The 20988-nt window shown below is 33.6% G+C and overlaps 1 protein-coding gene across 1 annotated transcript in view; it reads left to right on the forward strand.

Moving 5' to 3' along the window:
* DPP10 (dipeptidyl peptidase like 10) overlaps positions 1-20988 on the forward strand; it is a gene marked incomplete at both ends in the record, with an annotated part of 611721 nt that overhangs the window by 130676 nt on the left and 460057 nt on the right. Inside the window, one exon of the mRNA XM_081260615.1 lies at positions 12290-12404. Coding sequence (XP_081116741.1) covers positions 12290-12404 — 115 coding nt within the window. The remainder of the gene's footprint in view (positions 1-12289; positions 12405-20988) is intronic.

Consider the following 20988-nt stretch of genomic DNA (forward strand, 5'->3'; position numbering starts at 1 on the left):
GGGCTTATTTAATTATTCCTGGTCCATGGACTTTCTGGAAAAAATAACCAGAATACAGAATACTACCTTATTACAGATTTAAATAAAAGGCTCATACCTCTGTTAACTTCTTTTTTCTTAATCGCGTAGTGTGTTATGCATAGTATATATGTGTTAAAATTGGCTATTAACCAACAGAACAGTAGAAAGGTTAACACACATATTCTTAAAATTTATAATTAAAAGGAGCATGAAATACTGATTGTAACAGAGGAAATGTAATTTATTATTTCTTTCCTTTTTAAATACCTGTATGGTTACATATTAACATTTTAATGGCAAAAGCAATAAAAATAATTAAAAGCACATTTAGTTCCTGTTCTGCCCCATTTCGTTAATTTGTACTCTTTATTTTTTCTTATGAAGGAAAAGTTATAAAATTGATATCTTACCCGCAGCTACCTCTTTATGATATTAAATTTCTCTATATAAAAATGGTATTAGAAAAATATTCTCCTACACAAATACTATGTTTAAACTTAAAATAATAAGAGACCATATCTCTATTCCTCCTATTTAAAGGGCACCATTGAAATTTTTACAATAAATGCTTAATTTTCAAATTTTTTATATTTAATTTTTTTTAGAGTTCATTGTTCCTCATAAATGCTCACCAAATAAATGTATGGAGAAAATCATGTTTTGATTTATGTAAATTGTCTGTTTCTATTTCAATATGGGTTTTAACTCTGGACAAAGCCCAAGTTCTTTGGCTGAAGTAACTCTTCCTAGCCACCAACTTTCCTGTGGCAACACTTCCTGAAAATGGGCACCTGCTTAACCTAACTGGGCTGGTTTTTCAGTTAGTTAAGATAAGGAGACCGGGTAAATTGCCAAATTTTCCCCCAGATGCTCGGCAGCAATAAAGGTCAGTTGTGTTATGAAGGACAAATTAATAATGCTGGCCTTGAACTTCACTTGAAGCTGCAGCTATACTTGCTCTTTTCAAGCAGCTGTATTTTGCATAACCTTTGTTTGGAATCTTAATTTGACTCCTGGGCAATTACAACCTTTAGCACCAGAAAAAGAAACACATTAAACACATCTTGAAGAGATAGTGGGGAGTGGGGGCTCCCTTTGGCCTGGGGTGACATTTGTCCACCTTTTATATCTGACCTTCTTTTAATCTAGATTTCTAACTGAGGAAGGACCAGAATAGAATTAATCTTACCCATACTTAACATTTAACACCAGGGCTGATCTCTCTTCTATAGATTCCTTTCACATTTAACAACTTGCACCACAATGTTGAGTATTTAAAAAAAAAAAAAAAACATTTTATTTTCTCTTTTGTTCCTCTATTGTCAAATGAACATCTACTCTTCCCCAATAGATTGTCCTTTACTGGTGGCAATTAGTTCATCTGGAGTCCTTACCTTCTGTCTTCCCACCTTTCTTTCTCTTTTCTTTCCTTCCATCCATTTAATATCTGGGCATCTCCTTGAACAATAAACTGAAGCCATCCTTTTACAATGAGGCTAGTTTGTTAAATACTAGTTAGGGCATGCATAGAAGAGAATATATGTGCAGCCCCTTCATCTCCTGAAATCAAATTTTAAGATAATTGGCTTCTTAGCAATTTATACTGGTTAACCATCCCAGAATTTTAGGGCTATATTTCCAATTTGTAGATCTCTGACATTCCTTTAGCATTCTTTGAACCACAAAGATATAGCATCTGGGATGGCTTAAGAACTGGGCTCATAGGATGCTTTTCTCTGTAGATTTCAGGTGGAGATAATTACTTCATCTCTGAGTACACATGTTGCTGAGATACATCCTTATTCTCTATTCAGAACATAAAGTTGAACACAGTGGTTTACTCCACATATTTTCAGAATACATAATATGTGCTTTATCAAGTGCTAGGGATGCAAGGGTGGGTATGAATTCGTTTCTGTCCAGGAGAAACTCAGTTCAGACTTAAAGATGATTTTAAAAATAGTAAGTATAAAGGAAGATTAATAATCCTGATCATATATCTTAGGCATGAATAATTAGGTTTATAATTATGCTTGTATAGATTAAGTCAATTAATTGTGTATGTAACAGAGCTAGTAAGTAGATAAATGGAGAATGAACTTTGGGTATACTGACTCCCAAATCTCTAAGCCATAATGTGTTCACCAAATTCATCTGATTCTGAAATGGATCATTTTAGCTGTTCCAGAACTAATCTCTATGGTAGAGGACTTAATCTCTATGTTGAAGGTTTTCAGACTTTCTTGTGCACAGGAATCATCTGCAGTTTGTTAAAGCAAATATTTCTCAGCTCCTCCCCAGAAACTCAATAGGTCTGGGTTGGGGATAAATAATTTGCATCTGTACAACGCCACAGGTGACCCCAGAGTTGAATAGCACTGATCTCAGGGAATGTGTTTCAAACTTCAGTATGCAGCAGAATCACCTGGAAAGCTTATTAAAAGAAATTGTTGGGTCTGCTCAGGCCCAGGAAATTCAGAAGCTTCAAATGATGCTGAATGTGGTGGGTATTCATGACCTACACGAAGGTAAGGAACCATTTAAATGGGCTGATAGAAACAAGCTATCAAGAATCCAGATCTGAAAGATGTAAAACCTTGGATCAAGTTTTAGATGCTACTTTGTAGCATGGCATTCTCTCAGCAAAGCTGAACAAAAGCAGGCACCTGAATAGTACGAATCTGAGGGGCATGTTAAGAATTGGTAGATACTATAAATAGCAACTGATATTAACATTTATATATAGACAGAAGATAGTATTTTCTTTTTAATGAATTTTTTCTATGCATCCTCTTATTAACATCAACATATAAAATTGATAGAAAATTTGAATGATACAAGAAGTATCACTGAGATCACTATATGTGGTATTCAGAAAGAGAAATGAGGTGGTCAAGGGTTAAGGTCTGAGAAACTCCACATGTGAGAGATATTAGAGAAGTGATTGAAAACAGAGGATATATAACAAGAAAGTGTGGTGTCCGAGAAGCAAGAGAAAGCCCTCCCGAAAGGTTTGCGCAGCAAGCAGATTGGTAATAGAATGTAGTGGAAAAAACTGACACCCTTATTTAGTTAGTACCATGTCTTATTGAAATGTTGTATGCAATTTCAATTGCCCTTTCTTTCAGAAAAGGTGTGGTGAGAAAGTAGAAACCAAAATATAAATCTGCCTATTTATGTTTCTGGTCATATAACTTTTCTCTTTAAAACACAGTTTGCTTCTCATCTTTTCCTAAATACCATACTTTTTTTTATTAGCATGGATTTATATTTTTATTTATTGAGGGTGCTGGAGATCAAGCCCAGGGCCTGGCACATTCTTACCATGTTCTCTACCACTAAACTATTTCCTGTTGCTTTTACTGTGCCAGGGTGTAGCATTTGCAAACAAAAATGCCATGAAACTTTCTATCTTATCTATTGTGGCTTTTTTTTTTTTTTTTTAGGGTAGTGTACTGGGGCTTGAACCCAGGGAGGCACAACCAGTGAGCCATCCCCTGCCTGTTTTTGTGTTTTATTTAGAGTCAGGGTCTCACTGAGATGCTTAGGGCCTCACTAAGTTGCAGAGGTTGGCTTTGAACTTTCAATCCCATCCTCCTGCCGCAGCCTCCCAAGCCACTGGCTTTTTCTCAAGTAGACATTCACTTGGTTGCTGCAGATACTGGTTACCAGAGCCACATGAGGCTCTGTAAATCAGTTGTTGGTTATTTATTTGATGTGTCTGTGAAGGAAGGAGAGCCTGAGATTCCTAGTTTGCTACCTTTCTCAAATCTCACATCCTTATTTGTATTTTAAAAATAGTTTTAGTTGCTTTTTAAAACCATAATTATGTTCAGAATCATAGATGCTTACTTATGCTTACTTACCCCCAAACCAGACCTCTAAGACATGACATGAGAAATGTAAAACTAATACTACATACTGTACTGATGATAGCTGTCATCTTTGTTTTTAATTTAATGGTAATTTTCTAGGATGGTGTCATCAACAATCACATATATTGGGAAGTGATAAGTGCCAAATTGCAAATGATGTAATTGCTAAGTCTCTTATAAACAAATTAATAACGAACAGACAAAATCAAATGAAAGTAAAACAAAAAAGGATTGAAGCAAATAGTTACAAAAGACACTCATTCTGCATTTCTAACAATCTTACAGGTGATGCTTCTGGCCCATAGCTTTGAGGAGCAATGATTTAGCACTACCTCAGGCAGGTCAACACATTACCTGTAATGAATATAATGTAGAAAAATGTGAAATTTGTGATCACACACACACACACACACACACACACACACACATATATATATAACACACACACACTTTACTTTGCATAGAGTCAGAGAAGTAGGGTTGAATGATAAAATGTAAATGGTCATCAATTTAATGAACAATTGTAAGAAGCAGTGGACACTAATTAACTGCAAATTAAATACAAGCAATGGTCATTATGATTATATTTTCATTATTGATATTTTTAAGAGATGTTTCATATAATTTTTCATAACTATATCCTAATAGTGAGCAATACTTCATATTTGTTACTTAAACTCTGTTAATTCACTAGTTTAGTTACGTACATTTACATTTTTTAATTGATTTAAAATTTTATACATATTCTATATTTTTCAAATATATTAAGACAATTCTGTGGACTTAGTAAAAAAAAAATTTATCTTTCAATATGTTTTAAATGATACAGAAATTATTTGTTTCTTGGACCCAAAATCTATAGGCCTATAGCTTTTTTAAATTCCTTGAAAATTGTTTATTTTCTTTTATCTTATTAATCCATTCTAGTGTATAGATTGTATGAATTATTTTACTGAAAGAAAAAACAAATTCAGATGATTTAGAATGTTCCGAACACTCAAATGTGTGAGTTTACTTTCAGCTTACAAAATGAACTCCTCTGATTTCTCCTTTCAGTTCAGATGTTTCATAGTTATGTAATTCAACTGTCCACCACCTTTCTTAGGAAATGTTGACTGTGTTAAATCAATATTCTAAATAAACATTAGAAAGTTAATAGCATTCCTTCTCATTTCCCATACATTTTTTTGTGATTTTTGGTTTAACCTTCTTTATTCAATTCTGTTATCTTGGTGGTTAGCAAATACTTCCTTAGGCCTGGTCCTCGCTGGAGACAGGCCATGTTTTCATTTGTATTTCTAGATGCAGCTATTGCAGTGTCTGGTACACTCAAGTTACTCCAGTATATGTGGTATTATTTAAAGGGAATTGGCCAACTGTCAAATTACTAACTTAAGGTTTTCAAAGTCAAACTGGATAAACATTTTCTAATTATGCCATAAAAGCATTTTTCAAAGATTTAGTGTTTATTCCAGGTATGGTATCTTTTATAAAGTCTTAATTTGAAAATTCTGCACTTCTCTAATGTCATGAAACAATTTAGAGAACTTGAAATTATTTTTACTTTGTTTTCAGAATAAGTATGAATGTCTTTGGACTGTTTATGAACTATCAATAATTGAAAATTGTACTGTTGAAAATGTGAAAACTCAGTAAAATAAAAATAAATGAAAAATAATTCAAAATTTTTAGCTATTAAACAGGAAATGAATTGATAGGAATATTTTGTATCATTTAAAACAATGAGGAATTTTATCAAATTTGTCCTAGAAAAGATTGAGTCTGTTTGTGAAGAATTAAGTAGATCAGAAAGGTATTCAAGCAAAAGAGTAAGTACAGGAAAGAGGAAAACAAGTGAAGAATAAGTTTTTGGATAACTGGTGTGATGATGTTGAGAAACAGGGAAACAGGCTAAAGAATTCCTACAATGAGTGCTAACACTCACTGAAGATCTAGTACATCTTTTAAAGCCTGAATAAAGATATTTTTAAAAAACCTTTTCAGTGCTTCTTAGACATGTGGTTGAAGAAAATATATTTGTATTAACACACCCACACACCCACAATCAATTTAAAAACATAATTTCAACATCTCACTGATTTTTTTCTTTTTTTTAAGTTTTTTTATTATTATTTTATTTTTTTATTGGTTGTTCAAAACATTACAAAGCTCTTGACATATCATGTTTCATACATTAGATTCAAGTTGGTTATGAACTCCCAATTTTACCCCATATACAGATTGCAGAATCACATTGGTTACACATCCACATTTTTACATAATGCCCTATTAGTAACTGTTGTATTCTGCTACCTTTCCTATCCTCTACTATCCCCCCTCCCCTCCCCTCCCATCTTCTCTCTCTACCCCATCTACTGTAATTCATTTCTCTCCTTGTTTATTTTCCCATTCCCCTCACAACCTCTTATGTGAAATTTTGTATAACAATGAGGGTCTTCCTCCATTACCATGCAATTTCCCTTTTCTCTCCATTTCCCTCCCACCTAATGTATCTGTTTAATGTTGATCTTTTCTTCCTGCTCTTCCTCCCTGCTCTGTTCTTAGTTGTTCTCATTATATCAAAGAAGACATTTGGTATTTGTTTTTTAGGGATTGGTTAGCTTCACTAAGCATAATCTGCTCTAGTGCCATCCATTTCCCTGCAAATTCCATGATTTTGTCATTTTTTAGTGCTGCGTAATATTCCATGGTGTATAAATGCCACATTTTTTTTATCCATTCATCTATTGAAGGGCATCTGGGTTGGTTCCACAGTCTAGCAATTGTGAATTGTGTTGCTATGAACATGGGTGTGGCAGTATCCCTGTAGTACGCTCTTTCAAGGTCTTCAGGGAATAGTCCAAGAAGGGCAATAGCTGGGTCGAATGGTGGTTCCATTCCCAGCTTTCCCAGGAATCTCCATACTGCTTTCCAAATTGGCCGCACCAGTTTGCAACCCCACCAGCAATGTGCAAGAGTACCCTTTTCCCCACATCCTCGCCAGCACTTGTTGTTGTTTGACTTCATAATGGCTGCCAATCTTACTGGAGTGAGATGGTATCTTAGGGTGGTTTTGATTTGCATTTCTCTGACTGCTAGAGATGGTGAGCATTTTTTCATGTACTTGTTGATTGATTGTGTGTCCTCCTCTGATTTTTTCTTTTAAATTTTTTTTCTAAATATTAACACTCTGAAGATTTTTTTTTTCATTACCTTATTTTTAGAGAAAACAAATCTGATGGTTAAGCTTTTTTTTCCTTATTTGCTAAATGAAATGACATAGAAACCTTGCTCGTCATTTTTTGTTGTTGATTTTCTTCCTTTTTATTATGAATTCTGGTATCATTCTCTTTCCACCTGGAGAAATTAAAAATTCATTTGGATTTTTATAAACTATCTTCATAGTAGTCAGGCTCTTCCTATAAACTCAGCTTCTCTGAAGAGTGATGAATAATTTGATTGGCAATAGATATAATATGAATAGCTAGGTTATAGATCCATTTTGGTTTGGTCAGTAACATTAATTTGGTTTTCATCAATCACAGTACTGAACATAATCTAAAATTGAAGGCAAATATAGTCATAGGGCTACTCAGCAATAGAGATACATACTAAAAATTGTGTCCCTCTGCAACTTTGTTGCTGGGCAAGCATCATAAATTATACTTACATAAACCTATATGATACAAATTCCTATACACCTAGGCTGTATATACCATGTTATAGGTGATTTGTTATTGACCTAAACGTCATCATTCAGTGCATGATTATATCTCAACTGATGCCTTCACCAATTAGAGAACTAATTTACAAAAGTAGTACTGCATATGGGTATTTATAGTATTTGTTCTTAAAACTCCCAAACTCTCTGATATCATAACCCAACACTGACTCTCTTCTGCATCTATAACATCTAGATGTGGGACTCCGTACATATTTCACATCTTAGGCTGCCACACAGCATCATACATTTTCTGTGTCCTGCAAGGTGCAATTGATTGCTTTCAGATGTTGAGTGATAGAAGATCATTAAAGCAAAGTGATCATGAGTACTTTCCTCAGAAATAGAGGTTATCATTGAATGAGTTTGTCTTTTCAAGAGGGAGCTTGAAGAATGGAAACAATTTCAGGATTCAAGCATCAGATGAATAATGCTAAAAATAATTGCAGTTGACTTAATCTTAAGCAATTAATCACAATTAAAAAGTTTGCTGTCATTATGTATTTAACCAATGGTCCTGAATTTCTACATACCTTCCTATCTTTATTTTTACCACATAATTAATTGGGTAATTTTTTTCTAGGTATCTCTTCCAAGAATCTGAGATTGTTAAGTGGTCTCAGGAATCAAAGTTGTCTAAAAAAGCAATTCTTATTTTAAGAAGTTAATAACTAAAACAGGGATGTGATGAATTATTGTACATGATTTTAATAGCAATTACTACACCACCACCATTAGCATAATGTTGCTATCATTCATTCATTTCATTGTCATTCAGTCAATGATATTTTATGATCTGAGAAATAAGTGTGTGAGGTGATAGGAACATAGAAAAGAACAAAATGAACTAGGTTACTAAAATTGTGAGGTCCCCCGAAGCAAATAAAATGAACATTTAAAGAGATTACTGTATATTATTAATATGAATGTCAAATAAAACATATGTATGGTATACTCCAAATATATATATATATATATATATATATATATATATATATATGAATATTATGGAATATTTAATATATTATACAATATATAATGAATAAAATAAAGCTGAGTGCATATATAGAAGGAGGCAAGGCCTCTTATGTTAGAAAAATTAGTCAGACAAGACTTCCCTGAGACAGGAGCACTAGGGAGGAGCCTTGAATGATGAAAAAGAGTAACTCTCACCAAGTATATTGAAGGAGAACAAAGAACTTAACATGTAGTGAACTTTCTTATTGCATACTGTGGTATGAACTTTATATGACTTTAATCCTCACAATATTTAAAAATAATATTCCAGTTACTCAGATTTTTTTTTTTAATAAAGCAAACTGAGGCTTAGAAGTATCTTTGCAGTCTTACAGCTATTAAATAGCAGAGTGGGATCATACCTATTGTTACAATGGACTTTCAGGAAGAAAAATCATGTCTGGCTTACATAATTGGGAGAGACTCCCAGGGAAAGAGACACATGAGCAGAATGTGGAATGATTGACAAGGTCAATAATTAGATGTATATGAAAAATGTATTGGTTTTTGTCACTGTGAGAAAATATCTAAGTGAACAACATATAAGATGGACAGGTTTATTTTGGTTCATGGTTTCAGAGCCTTCAGTTTAAAACCACTTGGTACTAATGTCTTTGGGCCTGTGGCTAAGTACATCATGGTGGGGATCACGTGGCAGAGGAAATAGATTGCCAAGAAGGGGCTGGGCATGCCGCCAGTGACCTAACTTCCTTCCACTAGGCTCCACCTCTTAAAGGTCCTACCACCTTCCAATAGTACCACATAGGCAGTCAATCAAGCCTTTAACATATGGGCCTTTGGGGGACATTCAAGATGTAGACTATAACAAAAGGGATTGGATGAAACAAAATTAGAAATGGAATGGTAATGTGAATGTCATTTGAAGCTCCTGAAGCAAATCTAGGGAATGGTAATCAGATAGTATGGGGTTACAAGTTCTTTCTCCAAAGGAGACAATGCTGAAGTTTAGATAAAGACAATTACTTGTCTAGACTCACACATTTGTGTTTGATCATTTACATGGGGTGAAATGTAAAAGGACTTTAGAGAATAAAGTCACATAATGAAAGCGTGCTTTTGAAATATTATTGTAGTATACAATGTAAGAGGATGGAAATGACAGAATCATTCTGAGAGATCAGCAAGTCAGCAGTCATTAAACAGGGGCTTCTATATGCTGTGGGCATTTATGAGTCATTTTAGAGAAGCCATTCATTTTTATGCAAATCACCTTATGAACAGAAAAATTCTTCTCATTCAAACACATCTTCTTATTTTTAAAATGATATACTTCCATAGGTGGCTATGGCTGTGAAAATATTAATTTATTTGAAAGAATTACTGAATTTAGAGTATCATTGTAAATTTTCTAAGGTATTGTGCCAATATATGGTTCCAAATAATTCATTAATTTATTGATTTATTAATTTACTTATTTGAGAAACATTTATCTTTAGACAAAGAATATTATATTAGTTAACATTATGGTCTTTGTAGCCAGACTTTATGGACAGGACCCCTATCTCTCCCATTTATTAACTATAAGCAGATAGTAATTAATGTTTCTAAATCCCATTTTTTCTCATTTGCAAGTCTGTCAAAATAATAGTAATCTCACAAGATTATTTTGAGGATTATGTGATATTATGAATATGAAATACTTAGTAAAATGCCAGGCATACAGTAAGATATCTAAATCCCTGTGTTAGACAATGTTTCAGATATTACATGGTATTATCATGTTCCAACACTGGAAGACACAGTCAGAAGTCATTTCTCTGCAGGTTTATCTGTAGTTAGAGTGGCAGTGCATAAAGATCAGAATCAGTAGATTAGAATCTGTGATTTCCTCTTGATTCTTTTACTGGAATGAAAAGTCTGTTATAATTGCTAAATTCCTATTTTTTTTCCTTGAACTGTGAAACAATAGAACTTGTTTAGAATTACTAAGAAAGTGTTCACTGTTCTTGACTTAGATGCCCACATGATATTGGTTGCTGCCCCTCTTTTACTCTCTTAGATCTTAATCAGTGTTTCACCATCTTCAGAGCTATTGGTGACTTTGATTCACAGCTGCAACCCTCCTATTTTTTTTTTTTTTTTTTTTTGGCTTCCAAAGATCCTTGACATAGGGTGTTACTGTGGGGAGTCAAGGAGAATCAAGCACACACCTTCTGATGAAGGAACTCAAAAGTTTCTGCAAGAATTCCTCATTTCAGATAAGGATATATGATCATAAGACAACTGTGGCTTGACATGAAGTTGCTACTCCAAACCTAAGAATTTGGGAAAACCACTTTCTTTATTTGTATGGAAAATATGAGTGAAAATTATAAACAAAGTACAAGAGGAGTAGAGGTGTTAGAAAATAAACATTATTTGAAATTAGGTGTAGAGTGAGTCATTAAAAAAAAAATAACAATGCAATTGACCTTTACTGGATTTAGTTCATCAGAATGAAAGACAAACTGTGGTTGATGAGAGAAGGGGGACCACAAACAAAAACTCCTCTGCTCAGATTCTTCTTGTTTTATTGAATTATTTCAATTTCATCTTTATGACAGAATTCAATGCCAAAATCACTAGGTGAAAACTGGCAACAATGTTGTAATCTGTGAGTCACAGGAAGACATTTACAAACTATTAAAATGTTTCTATCCTGTTAATCTTAGTTTAAATCAAAGCTGTTCTGTGGATTCTTGTATGATTAATGCACACATAGTGAACTAAACACCTTCATATTTTTCCCAGAATGAAGTAGCTACTTCTAATTAAAGAAAATTTTGCCTGAAAGGAGGTAGAGTTTGGGAAATGGAGTAGGAAGAAAGGTATGAAATACTCATTGTTTTTAAAGAATATTGAAAAAAAACCTGGCATTCATATTAAATCAATGTTGTCCATGCTTTGCTTTGGTGAACTGTGGTTATATATTTCCTTTCAACAGAATAGAGCAGAGATCCATTGAAAAATGAAAATCCTTATTGCATATATTGTGAGAGGTATTCAAGTTTATCTTTCTCCATCCATCTTACCTCCTTGCCAATATCATGTGTATTGCCCGCTGAGACAACAGCATCAATATTGATAGAGAAGCACTTATTTAAACTAGTTACTATGTCTTGTTGGTTTTTATGAATGGTAGGGATGTTTAAAAAGAACCTGCTGTGTTGATCAATGAGCACTGTTGTGCTGTGAGGAGCATTTGGGGTGATTTTCCCATTTCTAATCTTTTTCCCTATCCACTTAGAAAAGTAGTTGACTGTGCTTCAAAAACAGTTGTATGTAAATCTTTATTGTGGGTTTCGTTGTAGCATGGATAAATGTAAATTGACTCACTTTATTTTCATAATTATTTTGCAGAATATTTTGGCTATCATCCTGGTGTTTACAGTCAATTCATTCAAACACCAGATATATTTTCGACAGCAGGCATAAAGTTCTGCTGGGTTATGTTCAGAGAAATCCGATTGCCCCCCAAAAGATAGCCATTTATAATATATGCACCTTTGAATAATTAAATGAGTTACCGAAGAGGAAATGGATTCTAATCAGCACTCAAACTGTGATTGTGCCATGCACTGAATCATTCCTTTATGAATATATTTCTCTTGGAGCATGTATAATTATGAAACTTCTTTTTTTTCTATCTCGGTAGGAACTGGGAAGTAACAGCCCTCCACAGAGAAACTGGAAGGGAATTGCTATTGCCCTGCTGGTGATTTTAGTTGTATGCTCACTCATCACTATGTCAGTCATCCTCTTAACCCCAGGTAATCTGTCTTTATTCCTCTCTTATGATGGTATTGTGGATGATAATTTCACATTCAAATGCCTTAAGAGGGTAGCAATATGTGGTATCTGAGGACACATTAGCATTGGTTGGATTTTTTTTTAAAGCATAATCAGACATTTTGCAAATGGCACAGTAATTTTGAAGTTCAAATATCATGCAGACTTTTTTGGAAACTGAAAATGTAAAATATATAAATTGAGAATGCCAAGGAGGTCTTTAGTCTCCGTTGCTACTTAGAGAATTATTATGTTTGTCAGTTTGCTAAACGTATGAGACATTTGACTTTTAGTGTGGGTTGAAGATGAGGGAGTGGAGTCTAGAAATGTCTGTCTGTGGATAATAACCCATTTTTTTTAGAAATGGAAAGAGAGGATTTGACAAATAGAATATCAAATTTTTAAAAAATAACAATTTACTTCTCTAAATGCAGGTATCTCTTCCTCTGTCTTCTTTTTCTTTTTTCTTTTTTTCCTGAAGGTTTTAAATTCTGTGTTTTATCCCTACTAAAGAATTTCTCTAAATTGCCCTTGCAATGATCTTTGGACTGTGTTCTTCAGATTAAAGAGTTTAACATGAATATAGAAGTTATGAATCGACTTAGTTCTTCCATGGGTACTATTTCAAATCACAAGAGTTTTACTACTATTTAATAGGTGTTAACAAGGAAGGCAGAGATAAATTCCCTGAACTGTCTTCCAGAAACAGATAAATCTGGCAGATTGCTATGACCTACCCAATTGCCTTCCTCAAAGATTCAATGTCCACATATGGTTCAGTATTATGAAAAACAGTCATTTCCACAATAAATTGATCTACTCCAAAAATTAACTGATAGTTTAAAGTTGTAGCTTGTTGTTGAATGCTGTTTATTTACACCTCAGTTCCTGGCTTTGTTATTATATAAGCTCCTTAAACACATTGTACGTATTTTCCAAAGTACAAAATGTGATTAACAACAGCTCTTTTTCAGAGTCATTTAGTCAAGTAATTACAGTGACTAATTATACAAATGGCAGTTATCGATTATTCCAATGTGGTGCTTGGTGAAATATTTCATCTTTGTAAAAATATTGGCTTTGAAATATATAAACTGCCAAAAATATAGCTTGTGATTTTTATTTAACATATGAGGAGACTCAGAAAGGACTTACGGGAGCCAAGAGGGAGGAATGAGGAGAGAAAGGTAATTGAAAAAAGAAGAAATAAAGAAAATTTCCTGGTAAGAGCTGGCTTATCCAGCATTCTCTTCAGGAACCTTCTCTTAACTGCCTCATTTGTACATCTGTGGTACAATGTAATTCAGCAATGCAGTGGCTCCAAGTTGCTGCAGAATGCCAAGAATCTTTGCTAAAGGAAGATGAGCTTATGTTCAGATGGTGTTTCACTTAAACATAGGAATTTTAGCATAATTACACAAAATGAATGGCTTGGTTTTGCTGCCTTGTGTTGGTGGCTATTAAACAGATGGAAGGTATTGGTGCCATCGTTCCTGAGTATTTCTCTAGAACTCCTATCTTCAAACCTTATTCTAGTATCCATATCCCAGTATATCAACCTCATATTTTCTTGTGTTTTGTTGAGTGAGACACTGGGAGTCCCTGAAAATTTGGAATAACAAGTATACCATAGACATGGCTACTTATAAAATTAAACTTGATCTACCCAGCCTTTTCCATTTTCCACAAGTATAGAACCACAATATGATTATATGCATTTTTTTCCATGTACTTGTTCATGTATTAAAGAAAGGGCTTAGAGCAAGATAAATTCTAGATAGAGTTCCAGCTCTGTAATTAACAAGTTTTTTTTTTTAATTTGGCAAATTGTTTAACTTTTTATTTTATTTTTTTACATGATTGGAGCACAACTTTTTCATTTCTTTGGTTGTACATGATGTAGACCTACACCATTCATCTAATATGCAGGGATAATAATTAATAATGTCCATCTCATTCTGTCATCTCCCCCCAATACACACTACCCTCTCCTCCCCTCTTTCCCTTCCCTCCCTTCTGCTCCATCCAAAGTTCCTCCATTTTTCCCTTGGCCCCAGCCCATTATGGATCATTATCCACTTATCAGAGAAAACATTTGACCTTTGGTGTTTTGGCAATTGGCTTACATCAGAAATATTTAACTTTGCTTCTCATTTATTCATCTGTATTATTGGCATGTTATATAGTGCCAACTTTATTATTATGAGCATTAAGTAAGATAATATTATTCAACTATTTATTATAATACCTAGCACTACTGTTACTATTCCTCTGATTATCCCTATTTTCATTACTTACTGACCACTCAAAACTATGTCAAACATAGTTGTGCTATTGTGCTACATGAAGGATATTTTCCAGAAAAAAAATATAAATTCTCTCAAGAAGATAGATCTTCTTCAAATTGAATTTTAAGTCATAACAAAAAAGAATGACTAAATGCTTAATCTGGAATTAATCTTATAGTGGTCTGATTGTTTTTTCATTTGTTTATCCATTCATTCATCTAATAGATAAATGTGGAGATCTTCCCACATTTTAAGTCCTGTGTTTTTTGCCTGCACTACTACTTTTTCATAGCTTTCCTCTCCAATCCTCTTCTTCTGCAGTCATAAAATATACAAATCTAGAAAACCCATGTACCCCAAATCCAAAGACTCCATTTTATATTACATTAGTCATCCAAATAAAAGTGGAAATTATTACTGAGATTTATAGTTTACCTAGAGCATTTTGCATATCCAAATGTCATTTGATTTCACTGCTATTTTGGGCAGGGATATTATGAAAAAAAATATTTAGCTGGAGTGGAAAAACTATAGGTATAGGAAGCAGACACCTGTGTTCTCCACCATCTGTTTGTAAAACTCATTGCCACCAGGGACTTGGATGATTACATAAATAGATGAAAATGGGCAGGTGACATGGGTTAGGAACTCATTGACCTGGGATCTAGCATGATGCCAGCCAAATTACATGGCCTCTGTGTGGGCACAAACAAAACACGTTCAAGTAATATGTATAACCAGAATATCTACAGGTTGATGCCTAAGATTAGAAGTTATCTAATCTTTTTACCCTCATTGCCCAGAAAACAAAACAAAACAAAAACCCTCAGTTTAATTTTTAATATTTTTCCATATTTTTATTGGGTGCATTATAATTGCACATAATGGAGGATTTTCTGTAAAACCTATTGGTCTTTTGTTTTTGAGTATGAAAATGTCCATTGAGGCTGCTAATTCACACTTTTGAAATAGCCTTGTATGGAGTCGTGCAGGCCTGTGGTTAGATTCTGGTTCTTTAATTGCATCTAGCCATTCTTTCTTCTCAGACTTGTGGTCCTGCAACTATACTAGAATAGACCCACAAGGGAAAACACAGGCTAAAAAGATAATTGCACTGTTCCCTTTTAATCTTTTATACTAGTATGAGCCCGAAGTCCAGCTATCTATTTAAAACCATCAAGCATATGGAGGTTTTCAACCAGGAAGGGAAATATGTCAGGAGGGGAAACTCCTGATACAATATTATTCAGCAAACTATACCTTTGTGTTCTAGAACTGACTCTAGAACAACTTTTCCAATACGTGTGCAAATCAGAAATTCATATGACTTGTGTAGCTACATAATCTTGATCAAATCACATATTATCTTCTTTGCTATCAAACATGTTGGTCTGTTTTTCTTTTTTGTTAACATATACCTGAGATAATTAACTTACAAAATTTACTTTTGCTCACAGTTTTGGAGCTCCTGCCCAGGATTGGCAGACCCCTTTCTTTTTGGCCTCTGGTGACAGGGCAGCACATTATAATGGGACTGCATGGCATATACAGTTGGGATATGAAAGAGGAAGAAACCAAGGTTTTCCAATCCCTCCATGGACATGTGCCCACTGACATAAATACTCCCACTAGGCTCCACCTTTTGAAGTTTTTACCACCCCTTGATTGTAGCGAACTAGAGACCAAAATTTTAACCCATGATGTTAGAAGAATATTCCAGCTTCAAACAATAGTTTCTGTATTTCATTGAAGTAAAGGATATCTGGTTTGCTAGACAATGCAGTGATCTCTTGAATTCTCTTAAAGCTTTCATGCCTCTGATCTAATATGATAGGGATGACAATGATCATAGTAATTTGCTTACCAACAAATAGCAACAAATTAAACCCAGTATTCTTTTTTGCTAAGTATTTTCCACCTTCAAAATATATGTCATTTTTTTTGAAAGATGAAAGCATACAAAAGATTATGGAGTCTGAGAATAATTTAGAAACTGTTTTGCTCAAAATAGCATCACGGTTTATAGGTAAGTGCTGAGGAATGCAAGCCTATAACCAGAGAGACACATGTTCATTGTAATTTTGGTTTGATTACAAATTTTATTACAGAAGCAATTTGACACAGGTGCCTTAATTTCAAAAATTGTTAGCATCTTCTGGGCTTTATGAAGAGAGGTCTTGATTATTTTTGAAGAGTGGGTTAACCATTCAATTATTTCCTTTAATAAGTAACAATTTCTGAAAAAATCAACTATTTACTCCATTTTTTTATTAAAGGACAGACATTTAGATATGTTAATTAAACCTACATATTCTTAGCTAGTATTGAGTTTATTTAATGAAAAAATATATGCACCCTTATTTTCAGAATATGATGATTACATGATCCATAATTGTCTTCTACACATATATGAGAAGACAGTCATACTTAAAGTTGTGGAAACCTGTCTAATGTTACTGTGCACTTACTTTGCATCTTTATTTTATGCTTAGTATGTAGAATGAAACTGACCATCTGAAAAATGTTTATGCAGAATACAGTTTCCTATTTTGATCTGATGGGAAAATGAAATTGCATATTTTATGAGTTAGAATATGTTTTGTGAAGAGTATTCATTAAGATGTTTAATTTGTCTGTCCTGTTAAAATAACACCCTGTAAGCTGTTTATGCACCAAAGTTCTACAGCAGCAGTAGCCTATTGTCTTTGACTTTATGTCTAATCTTTCAAGGCCAAGACAGAGTCACCATGTTGATTCACTATCCTGGATAAGGTTAAAATTGTAGAGTACTTAATGTTGTCTCCATTGTTAGCTCTAGCTCTTCCTTCTTTGGGAAATTTTCCATTCCTTTGGTATCCTGCCTAGATGAGCATCTGAGATTGTTCTATACAAGCCTATCAGAATGTAAAAGAAGCCATGCATTTATGTAAGAGCTGTCAGAGCCCTGCTTTATCTCCATTAGACAAGACTTTCATAGGGAACACCCAGTCCCACTGTATAGATGTCTTCATTTTTTTACTTCCAAGAGATTCTCCAATTTTAGGAATTTTTAATTGCGTCCCTATGCCATGTTGGGGAATCATGTTTGCAGGTCAAGGCTGCTGCAAGTGATATTAAGGCTTAGTTAAGTCTCTAATATCAGATCAAAGATTAGATTCTTGATGTTATGCTGAGTTATTTCCTTTAAATCAGATATAGACCTAAGATGTGAAAGGAACCAGAGAAATAAATAAAGGAGGCCCTATCCAAAGAAATCCACAAAACAAAACAAAAACAAGAAGTCAACATTTAAGAAATCAACGTTTTTGTTTTTTTTGAAGAAATACCAGGGTTTTTTTTCCCCCCTAAGGACTGCACAATCATTTCATGTAACCCTCATAAAACCAGGCTTAACAAAGTAGAGCAATTTCCTAGATAACACTGAGGCCAGTGGATTTGGATGACTTGGACAGCTAACCTGTGAAGAAGTATAGCATGTAGAGTTGAGTAAGTTGACCTTGGCATCAAACTGACTTGGGCTCATATTCTGGCCTTGTCTCCAGGAATATGACATTGAGGTAAAGAATTGTCTCTCTTATTGCCTGAGATATCATATTGAAAAACAATGATTTGACCCTTTGAATGAGTCTTAAGAAAGGCTCATGTATCCTATTTATAAAAAGGAGTGAAAGAGTTTATTTTCTAGAAAGGACTTGAAAAAATTAATGACTTTATTGGATTAGTGACAGCTGACTTGTTGTTATTATACAAAAATTCAAAGTGAACTGATACTAGTTACTATTGTGCTCCACTGAAATAATAGCTTCTAGTTATAGTTAGTTAAAATGTCCTGTTATATTAGGTTGCTAACAATTTCTCAGCAGCTATAATTTAAAAGGTGCAATTTAGGCATCTGACCTGTGCCTTAAAATGTCAAAGCAACTATTAAACTATCCCATTATGATTTTATGAGGGGAAAATAATGTTTTACAGATTTTGAGATTTGCATTATTCACTTGTAAACATCAACATCAACCAAGATGCAAATTTTTTATTTTATTTTGTTGAATTAAAAAAGAGATTATGTTATATTGATTGGCATAATCTAATGTGTCTCTTTGTTTTTCCAAGAACAGCACAGATGAACTCATTTGAATGTAGCATTAACCAGGCATAATCAGCCTTCTAAAGAGAAAACAATGACAGATCCTAACAGTTTCCCCCCAGATAACGTGCATTGTTGTTGCTTTTTTAAATAGACTTATCTCTGATGCTGAGTGAAAAATAATTTTCTCTGGCACTAATGGATTATGGATAGTTACATTTTTTTTGTCTTTGCTCTATAGTTGCATTTCTATTTTTAAGGCATAACAGATTTGCTTACTCTCATTTTCTTATATTTTCCAGATAAAACACAATTTTAGTTTGTTATAATGCATTTAGTTTTACAAGAGTCAGAAGAGAATCTGTTTTAATCAGTAACATTATTACTGCTTTCAACAAGCCAGATATTGAACCACTCTTTTATTTATCCTCACATCATTGGCATGAAATAGAGGCATTAATTTATTCATGTTCTACAGTATTACTTGAATCTTACAAGGTAATTTTCATTGACTAATGTCATATATAGAGAAGGTAAAAAAGTAGGAAAAATATCTCACACCCTCTTGGCTCTATCCCTGTGTTAACATCTTAATATAGGTTAAGATATATTCTTGTACCCCAAGGAAGATTTAGACAAAATATATTTTTAAATTCACACAAAAAATGGGCCTTATTTCTGGCCCTTAATTTTTTTTTAAATGAGCAAAGTAATTTTGTATATTTCCTCCTTTGCTCTTTCTATAGTGGGAAAGGAATTCAGCAGTAGGTAGAGGAAGTGACAGATGAGAGAAATGGGTAACCATAAATGTAAATTCTCTATGAATTTTTATTTCAACTCTCATATTTTTTTTCTGGAACATCAAATACCCACGATAAAATATAAGTACACATTTTCCTTGCTAAACTACATCATACAAAAATTATTTATATGTTGCTATACAACTTTATTTTCTCCTATTTTTTTTATTTCCCACCTCCTAATAAAATTACCTAATTCGGAAAAGTGATATGTGGTCTTTAAAATGTGGGTTTCAAGCTAGTCTACTACCTGAGAAGAAAGGTTTTCATAAAAAAAAAAGAAAAAAAGATCACATCCAGCTATCCCCTCCTCCTGGGAGAAAATATAATAATATATGTTAACCACTTGTTTTTATGAAAGGGGATATTTTAATATGCCATTATTTGTCTAAGTGCATTGGATGCCCTAGTTTATCTTGATTTTTTTTGTTTTGAACTATAACTGATGTTATATCACAAAGTTCATTTATTAACTGTAAGAAAAGATATCAGACATTTTCATATATAGATCTGATGTATGGATGTCAGATGTCTATCTATCTATCTATCTTATTAATGTTATTTTAATATAAGTAATATCTAACATTTTGTCTTTATTCTAAAAATTAAATTTTAGTTGGAGCAATTTCAATATTTTATATTGTTGCCACATATTTGTCCACACTAGTTTTTAAATAAATTGTTCAATTTAGTATAAAGTCCAATTGACTTAATTCTGTAGAGAAATGGGATTCAGTGAAGCTATCTTCCATATTTACCTGTGAGGCTACACTTTACACTTGTGGATCATAGTCTAGCCTTTGCATGGGGCATACACAACCTGTGGCCTAATACTCACAGCTTAGCTGCCTTTCCTGGGGCTTTAGCAGTAACTAAATAACAGAGTTCTAGTTACTTGAATTACATTATGATTCCCTACTGCATTTGCTATCTTTCTTCCCTGATTCATATACATGATGCTGATAATTAGTTTTAAATTTGGAACAAATCCATATATACTGAAATCACCTCTTTCAAAATAAACATTTTGGTGGCATCTTATACAATCACAAAATTTGCAGCCATTCCCTCTAATTCCAGAATATTCTCATCACCTTAAAAGAAAACCCTGTATCCATTTGGTATTTATATCCTATATACCCCTTCCCTCAGTCCCTGGTTATCACAAATCTATACTTGGTATTTAAAGATTTATGTAATATGACTGGGCATGGTGGCACAGGCCTGTAAACCCAGTGTCCAGGGAGGCAGAGACAAGAGGATCCAGAGTTCAAAGCCAGTCTAAGCAAATGTGAGGCACTAAGCAACTCAGTAAGACCCTATCTCTAATAGAATACAAAATAGGGCTGGAGATGTGGCTCAGTGGTTGAGTAGCCCTGAGTTTGATCCCTGG

Source organism: Spermophilus citellus (genome assembly GCF_964194105.1).
Source record: "Spermophilus citellus genome assembly, chromosome: 11".
In the NCBI taxonomy this organism is placed as follows: domain Eukaryota; kingdom Metazoa; phylum Chordata; class Mammalia; order Rodentia; family Sciuridae; genus Spermophilus; species Spermophilus citellus.